Raw genomic sequence first — 19,310 nt, forward strand, 5'->3', positions numbered from 1 at the left:
TCTGCTACTCTAATTTGTAACATGAGCTTTTTCTGTGTAAAATATGCATATAAGTTCTTGTCACTGACTGAAAGAAGAAGAGGTAAGATATATGCCTTATCTAAATTAAAATGAAAAGCTCACAGTTGAATTTATAGTTATGCCTACCCTATAGTAGTACTAAAATTGATTTATTCTTTTTTTTTTTTTCGGAGCTGGGGACCGAACCCAGGGCCTTGCGCTTGCTAGGCAAGCGCTCTACCACTGAGCTAAATCCCCAACCCCCTAAAATTGATTTATATTTATGACAACTTTTAGGATTTCTTTGAAAACACTATCTTTTTCTCATCAAAGCTCAGAAGTAGTTAACTATAGTAGAAAATTGGTACATATACCTGCTGGCAAAAAAAAAATCTAAAGGGTCTTGCTAATTTTAAGTTCTGACTGTTTTTAATGAGAACTGTATAAAGTTAAATACTGTATAGAACCAAATAAACTCTGTCATTTTGTACTGGAACTTAACTGTACCACACCGAATGGAATGTAGCTTTATCCAAAGAAAAATACAATGAACATAGTTGAACCCGTAGAATTTAAATAACATGGTGTAATAGTTAATTTTAACTGTCACCTTAACACAGTCTAAAAATCACCTGGGAAGAGTGTTTTAATAAAGGGCCATCTTAGCTCAGGTTGGCCTAATGGACATGTCTGTAGAATGTCTTCATTATGTTCATTGGTATGGGAAGACTGCCCACTATGGGTAGCACCATTCCTCAGACAGAGAATCCTGAACTGAGTAAGGGTAGAGAAAGACTGTTGACCACAAGCATGCATGCAATAATGCTCTTTCTGTTTTGACTGTGGATGTGGCTAGCTGATTGTAAGTTCCTGGCACCTTGATTTCCCTGCTATAACTGTATCTGGAATTGTAAAACAACCCTTTCTCCCCCAAGTTGATTATCAAGTTATTTTAACAAAGCAACAGCACAACACTAACACATGGAAATATTATCAGATTAATATTTAGTGAGGGAATAGCTATGCAACTTAAAGTTGTAAGTTAATAATAGAGTATCTTTAACATTTAAAACTATTTTTCTAATAAGATAATTGTAGTGGTGGACTAAATTCTCCCAAGTTTATAAACAAACAAAAAGCTATATCAAAAAATAAACAAAGAAAAAAGAAAAAACTATATCAACAGTTACAAGATGACTAAGCAGTCTTCAGAAGAAAATGGTGCCTTGAAATGTTCAAGTCCATATAAACATGAGAGCATAAGGAAACTCCTTCACATGTACTGAATTGTATTAAAGACTTTAGGGCAGGGAGAAGGCTAGAGGGTAAAGGTACTTGTTGTTCAAGCCTGACAACCCAAGTTCCATCCTGGAACCTCTCTCTGTAGGAGAAAGAGAACTGACTCCTTAAAGTTGTCAAAAGCTGTCTGTGTACTTCTGCTCAGACTCACTCATCATACGTGTATACAAACACATGATCGGTTAATACCAATAAATAAAACAATCTTTTTAAAAAGATTTACTTTATTATTTATTTAGGTGCATTTGTGAGCAGGTATCTGCAAAAGCCAAAAGGGAGAGTTGGCTCTTCTGGAGGTGAGTTAGAACGGTTGTGAACTCCTGATGCAGGCGCTAGGAGCTAAACTCTGGTCTTCTGGGAGAGCAAGTGCTCCAAAGAGTGAGCCATCTCTCCAGCAGGCTGTCCTTCCTTATCACATGTATATGTGTCACACTGGGTGTGCAGAGTCAGAGGAAAACGTAGGATGCTGGCCTCACTTTTGACCCTGTTTGACACAGCCTTTCTGTGGTTAACTGGTGGATGCTGCAGGCTGGCTGGTCCAGGACTTCTAAGGATCCTGTCTCAGCCCTCCACTGTGCACTGGGATTACATGAGTTCCTGTGTGACTTTAGCATGTATGCTGGTGTCTCACTTGGATCTTTAAGCTTGCACGTAAGTGCTTTAGCCACTGAGCCATCTCAGCAGCCCATACTAGAGATTTCTTATTATTATACACTATAAATAAAACTGGAAAGAACAAGCAGGAATATCAACCATTACGCAATTTCTTTACTGCAATGCTTATTTATATTTTGCTTGACTGATTACTGCTAGGTTGCCTGTAAACGGTGGGGAAGGTGTTACATCTGAAAACCGAGACAACATACCTGCAAATGCAACAGCTGCGACACCTAGTCCTACAGCCAGCAGCCTTCTTCCCTGCGGAGGAAAACGTATTATCATTTATAGTCATGCCCATGACGCTATAAAAGTAAATCTCTTCAGTAACAATGATAATTACATTAAATAAACTTTCTTCAAGTGCTGCTATGAAGAAGACAACTTAAAAATCTATATTGTCTATGGGATTCTATATACTGCTTGCTTTGTGGGTCTCTCTCTCTCTCTCTCTCTCTCTCTCTCTCTCTCTCTCAGGGTTTCTCTGTGTAGCCCTGCCTCTCTTGAAACTGGAACTTGATTTTTAGACCAGGATGGCCTTGAACTCACAGAGATTCCCTCCCAGTTATTAGTTAATTTTTAGTAACCGAAAATAATTCCAGATTTTCATTTAATTTCTGAGTTCATTCTAAGGGTTTCATATTATGTGCTGTTAAAATCTTTTCTGTAGGTTATTCTCAATCGTGGGTTTAATGTTTGTCTTTCATAAAGATAAAACCACATATTTTCCTCTGTAATACTCTATGATTACAATGCTCAATTGCATTTTCTATACTTAGAATTTTAATAAAACCTTAGATATATCCTTAGGAAAGAAATATTCAAAATTAGTAAAAATAACAAATGATTTTTAAATTAATTTTCTATTCTTCTAAGACAGGTAAAATTATTTTATAGCAAGAGCCTTTAATTCAGAATGTCATAAAATTAATGAGCTAATTCTGATGAAAAAGATCTGGTTAAAAATTGGATATATGTCCATGTCATTCTAAACTTTTCTCCTTAAACATTCTAGGAAAATACATCAAAAAGAAGGTTGTGGCAGAGACAATGGTTGAACCGAGTGTCCTTGGGTCTCCTTGTCTTCTAGAGTGAGAAAATTCTCTTTAGACATTCATTGCAAACCTCCCTTAGATTTCTGGTTTTGGTTTTTTTGAAACCCAAAGCTATGGTTACCTGCACAGAACTTACACAAAAGTGACCAGCAAGTTCTATAAGGAAAGAGACACCTAAGTGTTAAGCAATCAAAGCTTAATCACGATTTGACTCTAAAATGATAATCATCAGATCAGAAAGGGCAGCTGCACAATGGTGCAAAATTTATGTCCAGTAACTCATTCAGCCATCTAGAGATCTTCATAGGGAAGCAAGCTCCCCTAGTCTTGCCATCCTGGGTCCAGTCTACAACAAACTCCACCAGCCTAGGACACTAGTAAAGGACTACTCACTCCCTTGCAGAAGAACACTGATCTACTCAGAGAAACTTCAAAGTTCCTTTTAGCTTAACTGGCCTCATTTTTACTAAACAGAAGGGAATTAAGTATTGAGTTATAGGAAATGCTCTGGAGAGGCACAGTGTATTAGCTAGGGTTTTCATTGCTGTGAAGAGACACCATGACCAAGGCAGTTCTTATAAAGGACAACATTTAATTGGGGCTGGCTTACAGGTTCAGAGGTTCAGTCCATTATCAACATGGCAAGAAACATGGCAGCATCCAGGCAGGCTTGGCACTGGAGAAGCTGAGAGTCCTACATCTTGTTCCAAAGGCAAACAGGAGAAATCTATCTCATAGGCAGCTAGGAGGGCCTCAAAGCCCACCCCCACAGTGACGCATTTCCTCCAACAAGGCCACACCTACTCCAGCAAGGCCACACCTCCTAAAAGTGCCACTCCCTGGGCCAAGCATATTCAAACCACCACAAGGTTTCCTTGGTGATATGTTCCATGGTGTTATGAACTTTCTACATCTTTTTTAATGACCTCTTTTTAATCAAACCACTTTTTTCTTTGGAAAATCTATTACCCTTACAGTTTTTATATTTTCATCTATTAGAAACATCCATTTTTGCCTATGCTAACCTTCCTGTTCTTAATAAGACTGCAGCGTCAATCTTCTACAGACTGGCAGAAGTCGTTACAACAAGCAGCATACACCCAATATACAGATGGACTTCCTCCAACTTAGCAACAAAAGACAATAGGATAGTAGGTCAGAGGCTTTTATCTTTTAAGAAAATCTCAGAGACAAGGACTTAGATGAGAAAGGCCTTGTGTTCAACTTCAGCAGGGTCGGTGGAGGATAGGGCTAACACATAAATGCTCATAAACATGATAAAGTATCCAAGAATAAGCAAAAAAAAAAAAAAATACCAGCAGCAACGAAATGGTAAGAAGATATTCTTGCCAGAACGTAAAGCTCTATGTACCAATTTGCAGAGCGGATCTGTCCACTGATACATTCCAAACCGCTATCAAGTCTGCACACACTCATTGGTTATTATTAGGACAAAGTATACGAATATCTACAAAGGTCTTAGCACAATGGGCTGGCACGTGTTAAATAGTAAATGTCACCATCCAATATCAACTGTGAGTGGTGTGGCAGAGGTATTAGCAAAGTCCTTTGGCCCTTATATTTGTCTAAGTACAGGAAGAACTGACTTCTGAGGAAGGCTCCAGAAAATTAATTGGTCTTCCCTAGGTTAGATACACAATCATTTACAAAACTTTAAAATTGAGATGAGACAATTAGCAAGCTGGGAGTCAGGGATCAGAAACAACAGAACTCCCACCTCAAGTTCTTTTCTAAATAAAGCTTACTTTCTGGCCTATAATGTCCATTTATAAATTCTTTTACCATGAAATCAATACTTTCAACAAAAAAGGACTTGGATCTCCTTGTTCCTTTCCTATATAACAGAGTTACTCTAGTTTCAAACCCTTTGTAGGATAATTATTGTAACATTTTGCTAATGTAATAATTACAAAATACATGAGACAAACAGTTGACAGAAAGCTTCTATAGGTAAACTGGATTCCCAGGACCTTGCTCAGCCTTATCAGCTGAAAGAACCAGCAGAATGAGAGAAGCACAGAAAATGTCTACTGAGCAAACACTTTCAGGAGGACAGTCTGAAGGGGAGACACACAGGCCCCCGTGGCTGTTTCCCATTCAGTTTCCCATTCTCAAGCCCCTCATTCTACCAACTTTTCCCCTTGGCAGACCCCTCACTTTTGTTAGGGAGAGAGGCTGCCCCTTGTGTGTGCTGATAAACAGTTCCTTCTAGTGAGGTCAGACTCTGGTCTCTTTACCGATGTCTTCAGAAATCTAACAGTTGCCTCTCCGATTACAAAGAGATTTTACTTCAGTACTAAAGGTATTTTATTAGGACATATTAACCCCCAGGCAATCGGTTTATTCTAATAATTTGTATAATTACAATATATTTAAAAAAACCGATTTAATTCAATTAAGTGTCGAGTACTCTAATTATTTCCCTACTTGCTTCCCCAGGCCCATTCTCTACCCGCCTTTGTCTACTTTTGTATTTTTACCTCATTTCCCTCATCTCTAAACCTCTACCACTCAGTATTCTTGCCCTCGGACCTCTGGCTGACAGAAGATGAAGGTGAAATAGCATGTGACTCCCCAGTTCCTTTTCTGCCTTGATCTCCCTGGGCTGCGGGTCTGTTGAAGGAGTGTTTCTTCATGCCTGAACTCTCACCGATTTCTGGTCACAGTTTAGAGCCTTGCCTCCTCACTTGAGGGACATTCCCCAGCTCTAGCTTCTCTCAGTGATTCATTCTCCTTTTGATTAACTTCCGCAGCTCACACCTCAGCAAATACTTCCTTCAACAAAAGCATCCACTTATTACAAGAACTTTCACTAATGTGCCTCTTATTACCCACCACCTCATTACATGCATACATATATGTTGGGTCTCTAGCAAATATGTCCTATTAAGGACCCTGCACACAATAGACCTCCAATATCTTCTCCATACCAATCTCCAAAGACCTTTACTGCCATTCTTGTTTCAATATTTACAGTACTCTATCCTTACTAAAATGAATACACGTATCACTCTAAGTTGTACAGACACTGCTTTTGTCTCCTGCAGCTTTCTAGGCACCATGGGTTTTCATAAAGGGAAAAGAATCTTATAACTTTTAAATACACTAACAAACAAACTCAAGTTAGACAGGTCATGGTTTAAATAAGTTCAGTAAGTAAATGACCAAAACTGTGCAATCACATCTTATTTATACAATAAAGGGCAAAGAATGATAAGACTACTCAAAATCCTATTTTATTTATTGTAATTAAAATGCCCTATTGGAAAGGAATGTCTGAATTATCTCTTTAAGTATATTAATTAATTTCTACAGTTTATGTACAGCATAAACAATGATAGCACACGCACGGTAAGTGGATGATTTCTGTTGAAGATAGTTTGATGAAGGAAGTATTTATGGAGGAAAATGAAAACCGAGGTCAATCTGAAAGATGTACACCCTACACAACTAGGTTTCTACCTAAAGTTAGAATGAGTCCTTTTAATCAGGTTAAATACAGAAATGTTAAGTAAAATGGTAGACATAAACAGAGTTAAATCAAAACTTAGTTGATATAGGATATTATGTCTAGAAAATACTATGTCCTATCTTCTTCCTTCACTAAAATGCTCCTGCCACTGGGAGCGGAGTCTGGCTGGCATGGGCCTGTAATCCTAGCACTCAGGAGGCAAAGCAGTAGCGTCTAGAGTTGGAGGCCAGCCTGGCCTACAGGGGGAATCTGAAGTTAGCTTATACTGCATAAGAAAATTCTCCCTTCATGTTTTTAAGTCCATTAGTCTTTTTATTTTTAAAATTATCTGTGTATGTGCAAAGAGGCTTGTGCACATGAGTGCAGGTACCCAGGGAATCCAGAAGAGTTCGGTAAATCTCCTGGAGCTGGAGGTGCAGGCAGTTATGAGATACTCAACACAGGGGCTAGGACTGAACTCGGGGTCTCAGCAGGAAAGGCGTGTGCTCTTCACCATCTATACAGTGCCTGGTCTTCCTTCCTAAGCACAAAGAGTGAGTTATAACTTACCAATAGTTCTTTCTAATCCTCTACATCTGGGAAGGACTCATATGGAGAGGAAGCCACATTTCTAATTCCACATGGAGAAAACAGGAAATAGAAGAGAGCCAGTCTTCAGTCTGACAAACAGCTCATACTGGGCAGATAACTCTGACCTTAATTTGTATATGTATGTATATATTCACATGCGGATGTGGATATGTGCTTGTATATAAGTTGCAACGTTTCGGGGTGTTCTTTAGATGACAACCACTTTTTTTTTTTTTTGAGACAGGGCTCTTACTGGCCTAGAACACACCAAGTACTATTTGTGAATCCCAGAGATCTGTCTGTGTCTAACTCTCTAGTGCTGGGATTCCAAGCATGCAGTGTTATACTTGGCTTTTCTTACTGTGGGTTCTAGGATACAACTTAGGTCCTCATGCTTTGCCAGTAAAGCATAATGACATTAAGAATGTAATGGAGCCAGGAGTGCTGGAATGTGCCTTCAATTCCAGCACTGGGAGAGAAAGAAAGAGTCACCATGATTGACTGCCTTTTCTTGTGGTGCTGAGGACCAAGTCTGGGCTTACACATGCTAGGTAAGCAATCTCTCGCTCAATTATATGCCTAGCCCTGTTTCAGGTAAGCAAACCCTACTTTGATCCAGCCAAAAGAATGAAGGTGTACTTTAATCTTTACTTTGCATCCTTTTGTCTTTGTGTGTGTGGATGCTGATGTGCATGGAGGTTCATGCACATGTGTGTGCATGCAGAGGCTAGAGTCTGCCTTCTTCAGTCCCTTCATCTTATGTTTCGAGGTAGGTCTCTCAGTAAGCTTGGAGTCCACTGCCTGACGAGGCAGGCTGGCCTGGGAGCTGCTGGGGTCTGCCTAGCTCCGTTTTGCTGGTTGCCCTGACACTGGTGGTGTGTGGGTGTTTAGGATCTGAACTCAGGTTGTCATGTTTGCACAGCAAGTGCTTTCCCAACTGAACCATCTCCCACACCTTTTACTGTTTTTTTAAACAATGAGCTTTTAAAACTAAATTGCCAGTGACAAAATGAGAAAAATCAGATTGAAAAGCACATAAAAGCTAAATGCAGAATTAGGAATAGAGTTAGTAAATGTCAGTCCTTTTCTACCAACTATACTAAATTAACCAGATGTCTAAAATTGTTCATACAACAACACACAGAACAATGCACTTAGAAACTTACTGAAATAAAAAGTTGCTAAATGTCCCAGACAATTAGGACATGTGCTGAAAAATATAGTGTTTTTAAAAATATATAATACAATGTAGTAGATCATGTAAGTCATTTTAAAAATGTTTTATTTGGGCTCATGATTCTACCCCAAGAGCCAGGGAACATATCTAGTAATAGCCTTCTTGACAAGTTGGTGATGTAGGGCCACGTGGTAAAAGATAGGCAAGAAGTGTGTGTATATGTCCTACTGGTCTTTTTCCCTGTTGTATAAAACCACCATCATTCCATCTTGATAGCTTTATTAACATTACTCACTTCCCACAGACCCTACCCCTCTCAACACCTCATATGGGGTGTTCATTAAACTTCAAAATGAATCTTAGAAAGTGAACAAGCTATATTATGCCATACCAAGCAAGTATTAGTTGTGAAACCTTTTCTCTGAAGACTTAAATATGTATGATTTAAAATCCCTGGGGTCTATCAGGTGTAGTACTACCTGTCCTGTGGAAACAATAATCAACCAAACTGTAGCCATGGTGGTTGTGCACACCTTTAACTCCAGCCCTTAGAAGGCAAAACCAGGTAGATCTCTGTGAGTTTAAGGCCAGCCTGGTCTACAATGTGAGTTCTGGACTGGTCAGGGGTACAAAGTGAGATCTTGTTTCAAGAAAGACAGAGAGAGAGAGAGAGGCAGGAGGAGGAGGAGGAGCAGGAGGAAGAGGTGGAGGAGGAGAAGGAGGAGGAGGAGAAGGAGAAGGAAAAGGAAGAGGAGGAGGAGGAGGAGGAGGAGGAGGAGGAGGAGAAGGAGAAGGAGAAGGAGAAGGAGAAGGAGAAGGAGAAGAAGAAGAAGAAGAAGAAGAAGAAGAAGAAGAAGAAGAAGAAGAAGAAGAAGAAGAAGAAGAAGAAGAAGACGACGACGACGACAATGATGACGACGACATAGGAAACAATAGTTTACAGTGATATGTACCACAGGAGAAAGAAAGCAGGGAACACCATGACAAGTGTGTATAAAGTAGATACAAAAAGTTTCACTGAGAAGGTGACTGTAAAAACTAAAAGCTGTAGAAAGCAAAGAAGCCATGTTCACATCTAAGAAAGATCACTACAGACTAAGGGAACAAGCCTAAAGGAGGCAGCAGCTGGTGTGAGGAATAAACAGGCCAGCAGGCATAGCACAGAGAGCAAAGGGAATAAGGAAATATGTATAGAGGTCAGGTGTCATACACTTTCCACCTGTTGACATTACAACACAATAGTGTGACCAAAGTTCCCATTCAAGTACCATGCAATCAAGTTACAAACAAAAAACAAAACAAAACTCTTACATTTTAAGTAAGTTTACAATTTTGTGTTGGGCCGAACTGCATGAAGCCCACAGGTTGGACAAGCTATTGGAGGGCCTCTCAGGGAACCTCAGAACTTCAGTTGTCCTGCTGTTTCCAGCAGAGACCTAACACTATCACAGTCTCTAGTTATCATGTTGAAAATACAAACAAAAAACAATAGAGTCAAAACCAGAGTAAGTATATTAAAATAATCTAAGAAAAAATAATGGGTGATAGTGATGAAAATGGTAAGGTTCAAGACTTTTGTATTTTAAAAGTAAAAAGATTTTTCTGATACTGTCTGTGATATTCGAGTGACAAATCTAGAATGTCAAAGTTACTATCTTGAACAACTACAAAAATGAAATTGCCTTTTGCTGAGGTCAGACTAAACCCCTTGGAGTGGAGGTAGGAAATCTGAGGAACTCTCTTTAGGCTTACTTTAAACTACATGCGGTGCTGAAGAAGATGAATTGTATAGGAATTCATTAGCACTGGGTTGAGAGGGAAGAAGGAGGAGCAGGATTAAGCAGAATCATTCTTTCTTGTTTCCTGGCAGGGTCTCAATTCTCAAGGGTTAATCGCAAGCAAATCACTTTTGCTGAACTCAGTGTTTTATATTGTCTTATTATTCGGTTCAATTTCCACAAAGAAAACTCTCTGAATTTAAACAGCATCAAGTAAAAGGGAAATATGAAGAGGGAATAACTAAGGCTACTGATGACTCAGCAGGATGGGGGGCATTAGAGGAGTACTTCCGGGTAAGAGTAGTGTGCTGAGCTACCCCAGAGGTGGGAAGCAAGCACAGTGTGTGAGGGCCTGGGTTCCACCTCTACCATCCCAAAGATGAAAAGACACACACACACACATCAGCCCTTAAAATGACACTGGGAGAGAGATTTTACAATATCTTACCTGAAAGTTTCAAGCTGCATGAATTTCTCATCTCTCCTGGCCAGTCCACAGTACCTCCTCGGCCCTCAGCAATGCTGTTCCACAGCACATACTCACGGCTCAAAACAATCCCCATGCCAATAGGAGACGAACAGCTGGTACAGTTCTATTATTCTGCTTTTAAGCCATTTAATTTCTTTTAAACCAAAGGCAAGCATTAAACTTTATAACAATACTACTGAATAAATGGGGCGTGGGGGAGGCATGACGACAATGTAACAAAACCAAGCGTCAAGCACAAGAAACAATTCTTAGACTCACCTCCAGTGAGTTGTAGTTCACTCATCAGTATAATAAATGAAAATTTCCCAAAGCTCCACTACATGATTTCTTAGGAATAATTTTTTAAATGCTGCTTTGGCTTTATTCGAATAATGTTGAGTTTTGCCTGCACTTTCTCCTGGTAACGTCAAAAGCTCTTTGCTCACATTAAACTAAAACCTGAATGAACGTATCTACAAACCAGTCATGGTAGCCACAGACAGAGACAGGCTGTGGCAAATTTCCAACTAAGCTGCAAATTTGCTCCAGGTTCCTTCTTAAGCCAAAGACACAGTGGGGGTGAATTTCATGTGTTGACTCAGCTAGAATAAAATGCTGGGCTTGTCTTGGAGATGCTGTGGGTATTCTGTAGATGTGGTTAACACTTATTATCAGTTAAAGACTGCAGATAATCTGTGGTCTCAACCACACCACTGTCACACTGAGCAGGATAAATGACAAGGACAACAAAGGGACTGGAAGAAAGAGAAGAGCCCCTTTCCATTCTAAAGCTGGCTTATGTCTCTCTTTGACATAAACCTAAAGGATTCTGACCAGCTGACCAAACAGCCCTAAAATCTGTCCATAGAGCCTCCAGGAACCACATTCCTCTTTTTTTTTCCTGAGAGACACCCCAGGTCAGCTCACTCAGAATGCCTAAGAGCTATTTATTCTTTGGTTTACACTGTATGTTTTGACATCATTAAAATAATAATTCCTCAGATTTTTTTTGGAATCATATTCTTTTAAAATTTTTATAGCATTTAATGTATACAATCTGAAGACAAATTATAGGCCCGTGCCTGCTAATGAGACCACGAGAAGAAGGCTCCTTTCTTCCTTCATTACTACTAGTCTGGTTACCTCTGCAGAGTGGGTGACAGTCTGGTCACTTGGGACTCTCTGGAGCTGAGGACTTAGTCTATCTCTGGTATCAGTAGCAAGATCAAATAAGCATCCACACAATAAAAAAGCCAACACACAATAAAAAAGCCAATGCCTTTCCCCAATCCTCCCAACTCATACTGCTCTGCTTTCTAATTCCTCTGGGCCTTTGACTCTCCACTACGACCACATTGCAAAATCTGGCTCCCTCCACTACACATGAGGTTCTAGAGAGCAAGAAACAGGCTCTGTTTGTTTTTTTAGTCTCAGTCTGAGCTAAATAAGATTAATTACCTACATCGATACACAAATGGTTAGGCAATGGTGTTTGGCCTGAGTCAGATTCCTTCTGAGAAAAGTAGAAATAAAAATGAAGGACAGTGGGGTCAAGGTTAGGATAAAGGGCTTTAGACAAAAGGAAGCACAGGGAGAGGACACAGATTATGTTGGTAAACATCAATACTGATTTTGGTTTTATTCTCAATTTGCTATTTCTTACATCATTATAATTTGAAGAAAGGGGCCTTTTTCACCCAACCAATTCCTTTGTTATTTTTTATTAGTTTGACATTATCATCACTATTATTATTTTTTTTTCTTTTTTCTTTTTTTCGGAGCTGGGGACCGAATCCAGGGCCTTGCAGTTGCTAGGCAAGTGCTCTACCACTGAGCTAAATCCCCAACCCCATCACTATTATTATTATTTTAGTCCAGTGACTTCCTGAACTAATAGATCTAGACTATTTTGCTACTGTTGTGGTGAGGTTTGAATCTGAAATGTTCCTGACAGGCTTGTGTTCTGAACACTGCTCCTTTAGCTTATGGCACTATTTTGGAGACTAAGGGAACTACGGAATGAGGCCAAGCTGAAGGAAAAGGTCACAGGGGGTGGGTCCTCAGAAGTATGCTATCACTGCCCACTTCCTGTCTTGATCTCTGCGTCTCTGTTGGCCAACAAATGAACATCTCTCCACATGTTCTCACCGCCAGCTTGCTCTGTTAAGCCCACAGGACCAAATGCCCACGGATGAGCCCTGAGAGCTCTTAAGCCAACATGGACTCTCCTACCTTATGTTGTTTGTCATGAATCTATCCAGCAATGCAGGACTTACTCACACAGCCAGGCATGGTGGCCTGCAACTTCAATCCTATCACTCTCGAGGCAAAGGCAGTTAAATCTCTGAGGTTGAGACCAGCAAAAGAAATTCATTTTAACCAACAGCTCATAGTCTGAAATGGCAGGAAAGCAGTCTGATGAATAATCTCTAGATGCAGGAGGATTAAAAGTAGAACTCCATATCTTGAGGGTAATTTAATAAGACTGAAACATCTTAACTATCTTATCTACAGTATTTTGTAAGTTTTCTTATTTCTTACTTGGGAATTTATCTCCTTTCCAGAAACTACTCTTCCTCCCTTCCCAGAACCTACCTCACTGTAAGACAGAAATTGCTTAGATGGACCTTATCACAGCTTTTAATTTTCATAATATATTATTCATCCCTTCCTTGTTTCAAATCAATCTGCTTTGAAGCTTAAGAATTTATAAACATATCTAGGTTTATCTGAAGACCTTGAAAATTATCATAAAAGCCAAGGCTACAAATCACTTTTCGGAACTGAAAACCACCCTTCTCCTTTATCTAAAGGACGGAATGGTAATGTTCTATAGCAAAAGGGACTGGCCTTTGCTTCTCCAGTCCTGCTATCAGTGTAACCTTGAGAGACTTAATTAACCTCTTTAAGGCTCATCTTCTTTGTGTGAAATAAAAATCTCATGAAGCCCCACACAGGCTTTATGAAGAGAAACTGCATGGCAGACAGTTATTAAATGTTAGCTTACGTCTTCCTTAACTATTTACACATACTGAAGAACAGAAACACCAGGCTCAAGAGATGCCTTGGTGGTTAAGGACACTTACTGCCCTTCCCTCTTCTGATCCTGACAGGCACACATACACAACAGTCACACACAGACAGAAGCGAACATTTTTATGTTATAAAATAACTTACTTGAGAGAATTGTGCAAAAGTGTTTTTAGGTTAAATGGAATCGGGGGGAGGGGGTGCGGGTGGTCATAGAGTAGCTAAAAGTACCTAAAGCAATATCTATAGAAATCTTAGTCAAAAATACTTATCATACTCAGAAAATATAAACAACAACTATGAGAATAATTCTAAATCACAGGATATTCTAACCTCAAGCTGCAAAGGATTGCAAGGCTTCTCTAACTACAGGCTAAATAATTCACAGGTTAACTCCCTTTCTTCCCCTTTCTCAAAGTTTGGCTCATCCACTCACTTTTCTATACTTTGCTGATTTCCCAAAGTAGAAACAATGGGTCTGAGCTCAAAGGAAGCGTCTGCCATACACCAGGCTCAGCCTCACTAACCTGTCCTTGACAAACACAAGGACTCTACAACAGGCTCTGTGGTGGCTGTGCCCAGGGGAAGCTGTAAAAGGGTGGCAGACAGGGTCACTAGGAGCAAGTCTCCCAAGCACAAATGCATGTTTTGACTTGACTTTGTACTTACTAAAGCATGTAGGCACCTTACACACCAAGTAAAGACTCCATAAATGCACTGTAGGTTGATGTCATTATGCAGGTGACGGCAGGTACAGGATCTATTAACTAAAGTAAGCAAACTTGGGGGTTCTGTTTGGTGGGGGTGATAGGCACACCACTGTACATATGGAAGTCAGTGGTCAACTCATGAGGGCTACTCCCCTACTTTCCTATGTGAGTCTTGGGAATGGGAAATTACTCAAATGTTCCACTACCATGAATTAAAAAAAAAAAAAAATCAGAAAACTAGAAAAGCAGCCCACACTACCGCAGCTGCTACTGCTGATTTTTTTTTTTTAAATGACACCAAAATTGTTTAAAAATTCTCTGTGGCATTTTATTCTCCCTGACAACAACTACCATCTACATAGAAACAAATTCCCTAAGTATTATAAAATGCTAAAACATCTGTCTTGAGCCTGCATCACTTGAATTCAAGACAGACAAAGATTATGCCAGAGGGAAACAAACAGAAAAAAACAGCCTTATTCTCAAGGAGTAAAAGTTGGGATAGAAAAAGGAAGGATGGATCGTACACTAAATAATTATTTAATTGGCATTTACCACATGAACATGCCAGGCCTTGTGCTAAGCTCTGGAGAAAGAATAGTGAGAAGAGAGATACTTATTCTTGTTTCTTGTCCTTCTTTACAACCAACAGGAAAAAATATGTACCAAGCCGGTGTTAGACTCAAATACCCACATTAGCTATGCAGTAGCAGAAGACGAAACTGGTTTTGTTGTTTTTTGTTTGTTTTTGAGACATGGTTTCTCTGTGTAGCCCTGGCTGTCCCGGAACTCACTTTGTAGACCAGGCTGGCCTTGAACTCACTGAGATGCCCCTGCCTCCTGAGTGCTAGGATTTAAGGAATGTACAACCATGCCTGGAGTACTAGGTGCTTACATAAATATGGACATAAATAATTTTGATAATGTATTCATTACTTTTCTCGTTGCTATGACTAAACACCAGAGGATAACAACTTAAGCACGTGATATGGTGGAACACATCTGCCATCCTAGCACTCTGCAGTTGGAGGCAAGAGGTTCAATAGAAATGTATTCAGTGGGCTCATGGTTTGAGGATGTACAGTCCATCCAGATAGGAAAGGCATGGTGGTCCAGGGAACAGGAGGCAGCTGATCACAAGGCATCTATAAGCAGGAAGCAGGAAAATGAAAGCTGCCACTTGGGGCATCACCTCTTTATTTGGCTCAGGATTCTTCTCATGGGCTGAAGCTGTCCACATCAGAGTAGGTCTCCCTCTTTGCAAAACACCTCGCAAATACCCCACAGGTGTGTTTCCTGAGAGACCTAAACCTAGGGAAGTTGAGATATAATAATAAACTACAATAAAAGCCTGTATAACTTTCTAAGCAAATAAATAGGAGACAAACTTTCCTACTACAGAAGAGAAACTCAGGTCAGGGAAGGCTCTGGACCTGGGTCCAGAGGACCTGGGCCTTCAAAAAGGAAGGAGGAACTTATGCAGCAAAGAATGTTAGCCAGAGAGAAAGCTTTAAAATGCCATAGAAGTAGGCGTTTTCATAAGGTAAATGGAAACCCAGTTTAACCACGGTATATGGGCAATGTGTACTCCAAAGGACGGAAAGCATGGCTGGGCAAGCCACCGAGGACCAGGGCATGAACAGTCCTGAAGAGTTCCACCCTGACTAAAGTTAAGAGCTGGCCAGCTGCATGATTTGAGAACAGGAGTGGCCACATGACTAATCTGCTGTACCGTGGCAGTGTGATATTCGAAGAGTGTGAGCTAGCAAGGTAAGGAAACCACTGTTAAAGTGTGTGATAACAGGTGATCCTCTGCTACAGAGGAGAAATGATAAAGACTACGAGATTAACAATGAAGAGAGAATCTGGGGCCTACACCTAGGTGGTTCATGGTCAGAAGTAAAGGAGACAGTAGAGTTGATAGCTTTACTCAGGACATGGAAATAGCAGAATTGGCGTGTTTGGGGACAGGTCAGATAACAACCATATTTCAAAGATGTTAAATTTTTGTGGTTTTGTTTGTAAGACTCATTGTTAGGCAGTGGGAACTTCTTACTGTCCATCCTTTGAGAAAATCATTCTTCTCATCCCTTCCTCTTCCAAAATAGCATTGCTGTTCCTAATACTTACTTACTGCATATCAAGCACTAACAGATGCTGGACAGTTACATCAAACTGTCAATATAACTTGTAGCATGGGAAAGCAAGAACAGAATCAAGGTTAAATATGTCTTAGGTGTTAATAGGAAGTTATTTGGGGGGAACAAATGCTTACTAAGACATTAGCTACTACATGGATAGGTTTAGCCTTTAGGTAGTGGTTATAATGAAACATAGGTGCTAACTGTGTTACATGTCTTACTATCCTAATAATAAATTATGTTTTCTGGAAAAGTAATAGAGTTCAAAGGCTACTACTCCAAAGTGAGTTTTATCTAAACATGTAAATATTGGTAATAGTCTCATCCTAACTAAAGTTTCTCTTCTCCTTTTCTACTAGAAGCAATTTTGCTAGAAACACATTTGACAACAAAGTAGAATGTTACTTTATCAAAGGTAACTAGATACATATTTACCTGATCCATTTAGTCTTGTTTACAGGTAAATGACCATTACATCTTAGTCTATTAACAGAAGCTTCATGAAAAAGGAGAACTATTTGGTAAGTACAGAAGCAGTTATATTCTACAATTTACATAAAAGTAAATTTCAGTAAATTTAGTAAAACAAAAAGGTTTCCCTTAATTTCTAATAAATATCAGTGCCTACTTTTTTTTCTTTTCTCTTTGTTTTTCAAGAAACTGTTTCTCTGTGTACTCCTGGTTGTCCTGGAACTAGATCTGTAGTCAGGATGACCTGGAACCTACAGAGATCAGCCTGCCTCTGCCTCCCGAATGCTGAAGGCTTACACCATCTGTTCACTGTCTAATTTTTTCTCGTTTATTTCTCCTTTTTTTTTCTTTCTTTTTTTTTCCTGACATAGGGTTTCTCTATGTAGCCTTGGCTATCTAGGAACTGGCTATGTCAACCAGGCTAATTATTTTCAAGGCCATTTTTTCCTTTCCTAACACTTACCCTTTTGTCAATCTCCCATTACCTTCAGTTACCTGAAGTTATTATCAATAATCTTGTCGTCTACCTTATTGGTTTGATTTAGACCAAGTATTCTCAACAGCATCAACAAGGATCCCTCCGGGACATTCTGAAAATGTTGTGAAGCCCTTTTGAGCTTCCCGAATAGTTTGCATAAGAGGAAGGGTACTTTGTGGATGGTGGACTCCTGAATTCAGAAGTCCTAACATGTGTAAGGCCAGCCAACACAGAAATAAAGAACCATCCCTAACTCTTTTTTTTACAAGGTACCAGTGACATTATGTAGGGGAGTAGTCCGGTCATCTTTGTTTTGTTAAGAACTTCAAACCATTTAAATGACTTTTACTCCGTTTTAGTACAGACATCATTTTCCATAAGTGAATTTACCATGTAAACTGAGGAGACAGTCTTAACAATTTACCTCAGAGTGTTCACCTTTTTGGGAAAAAAAAATTAAAAATAACAACAGGATACCAATATCTGATAGGCCAGAAGTAAGAAGGCTGAGGCCGGAGGATCATAAGCTCCAGTCCAGCCTGGGATATGCAGCGAGTCCTTTTACAAAGTAAAATCCTGACGGTTTGCATTTGTAGCTCCACACACAGAACTGCTGCAATACAAGGGCAACATGATCACTTTATTGCAACCTCTAACACAATAACGTGAACGCATTTCACACAAATTCAAACAGCTACTTGTCACTACGAAGATATTTACTTCACCTTTATGTTTCAATTTGACTATTATACTAATTTTTAAAAACTTAAGTTCATGTCAAGATATCACAAGGAAGTTTTTTTTAAAGTTCCTGTTATTAAAAAAGGACTGGTGAAGACTCACACACAATTTAGCATTCCTGAGACCAGCCAGTCAAGAGACCTCCTAAAGTATGTCCTGAATCCTATACACCCCCCTACAGAGGTGAACCAGAGTGGTGACTCAGCCGCTGGAGGTGCTGGCCGACTTAGTTCGATCTCCAGGGCCCAGAGGGTTGAAGGAAAGAATTTGCCTGAGTAAATCGCATGCACTTTTCTGACTGGACACAGGTTGAGTGCTCCAGACTTTAGGGATGCTAGAGAAGCGCTTCTCCCACCTCCCTTCGCTGGCTCCTAACTGTTCTCACGGATCTTCACGCAAAGGTTCTTAACTACTTTTCCCCAAGGAGGCCCCCCGGGTCCCCTCTGCCCAGGGAGACCCATAGGTATCTTCACTGGATATGTGCGGACCAGTTCTGTGGTCCGTGTCACTTTGAGGAGACAGCGTGTCTACCCCGCCGGGCACAGGCAGCCTCTGGGCTTAAGCGAGGCGCCCGGCGAGCCGGTGGGAGTGGGAGGTCTTGGGTTTTAGTGGTGCGGGACAGTGGCGGCCCGCAGACTCACCGCTGTGTGGTCGATGTCGGCGTCCGGCCTTTGGGCAGAAGGAGGCAGGTATTCGGCGTAGCGCAGCCCCTCTCTGGAGGTCACGCCGCCACCGGTAGCCATAGCAGTTCAGGGACTCCGAGGACGCGCTGAGTTGACTACGAGGCGTCCGCGGGGACAAACTAGTGCGGACGGGTTAACTTCGCATTCAGGGCAGACGTCCCGTTTTATTAGTGGAGATCTAGCTGCAGAAAATATGGTTCACACTCCAATCTACTTACCCTGTCAAAGCCCAGGGTCAGACCCTTAAAGGACCGGTCTTTTTTTTTTTTTTTTTTTTTTTTATTTTATTTTATTTTATTTTTTTATTAACTTGAGTATTTCTTATATACATTTCGAGTGTTATTCCCTTTCCCGGTATCCGGGCAAACATCCCCCTCCCCCCTCCCCTTCCTTATGGGTGTTCCCCTCCCAACCCTCCCCCCATTGCCGCCCTCCCCCCACCAGTCTAGTTCACTGGGGGTTCAGTCTTAGCAGGACCCAGAGCTTCCCCTTCCACTGGTGCTCTCACTAGGATATTCATTGCTACCTATGGGGTCAGAGTCCAGGGTCAGTCCATGT

General features: G+C 40.4%; 1 protein-coding gene across 6 annotated transcripts in view; it reads right to left on the reverse strand.

Moving 5' to 3' along the window:
* The window catches only part of Dnajc15 (DnaJ heat shock protein family (Hsp40) member C15), a 64,549-nt gene extending 45,578 nt beyond the window's left edge, over positions 1 to 18,971 (reverse strand). Inside the window, exons 1-3 of one of the 6 annotated variants that reach the window (XM_063274152.1) lie at positions 18,711 to 18,886; positions 15,431 to 15,549; positions 2,166 to 2,217 (exon numbers count right to left, since the gene is read on the reverse strand). In XM_063274152.1, the coding sequence (XP_063130222.1) occupies positions 2,166 to 2,217; positions 15,431 to 15,478 (100 nt within the window). In that variant the 5' untranslated portion in view covers positions 15,479 to 15,549; positions 18,711 to 18,886. Of the gene's footprint in view, positions 1 to 2,165; positions 2,218 to 15,430; positions 15,550 to 17,752 lie in introns of all 6 variants that reach the window. The other 5 variants (XM_063274153.1, XR_005493707.2, NM_001106050.1 and 2 more) reach the window with 5 other exon arrangements.
* Positions 18,972 to 19,310: the final 339 nt, after the last annotated feature.

This window comes from Rattus norvegicus, chromosome 15 (genome assembly GCF_036323735.1).
Source record: "Rattus norvegicus strain BN/NHsdMcwi chromosome 15, GRCr8, whole genome shotgun sequence".
Lineage (NCBI taxonomy): Eukaryota > Metazoa > Chordata > Mammalia > Rodentia > Muridae > Rattus > Rattus norvegicus.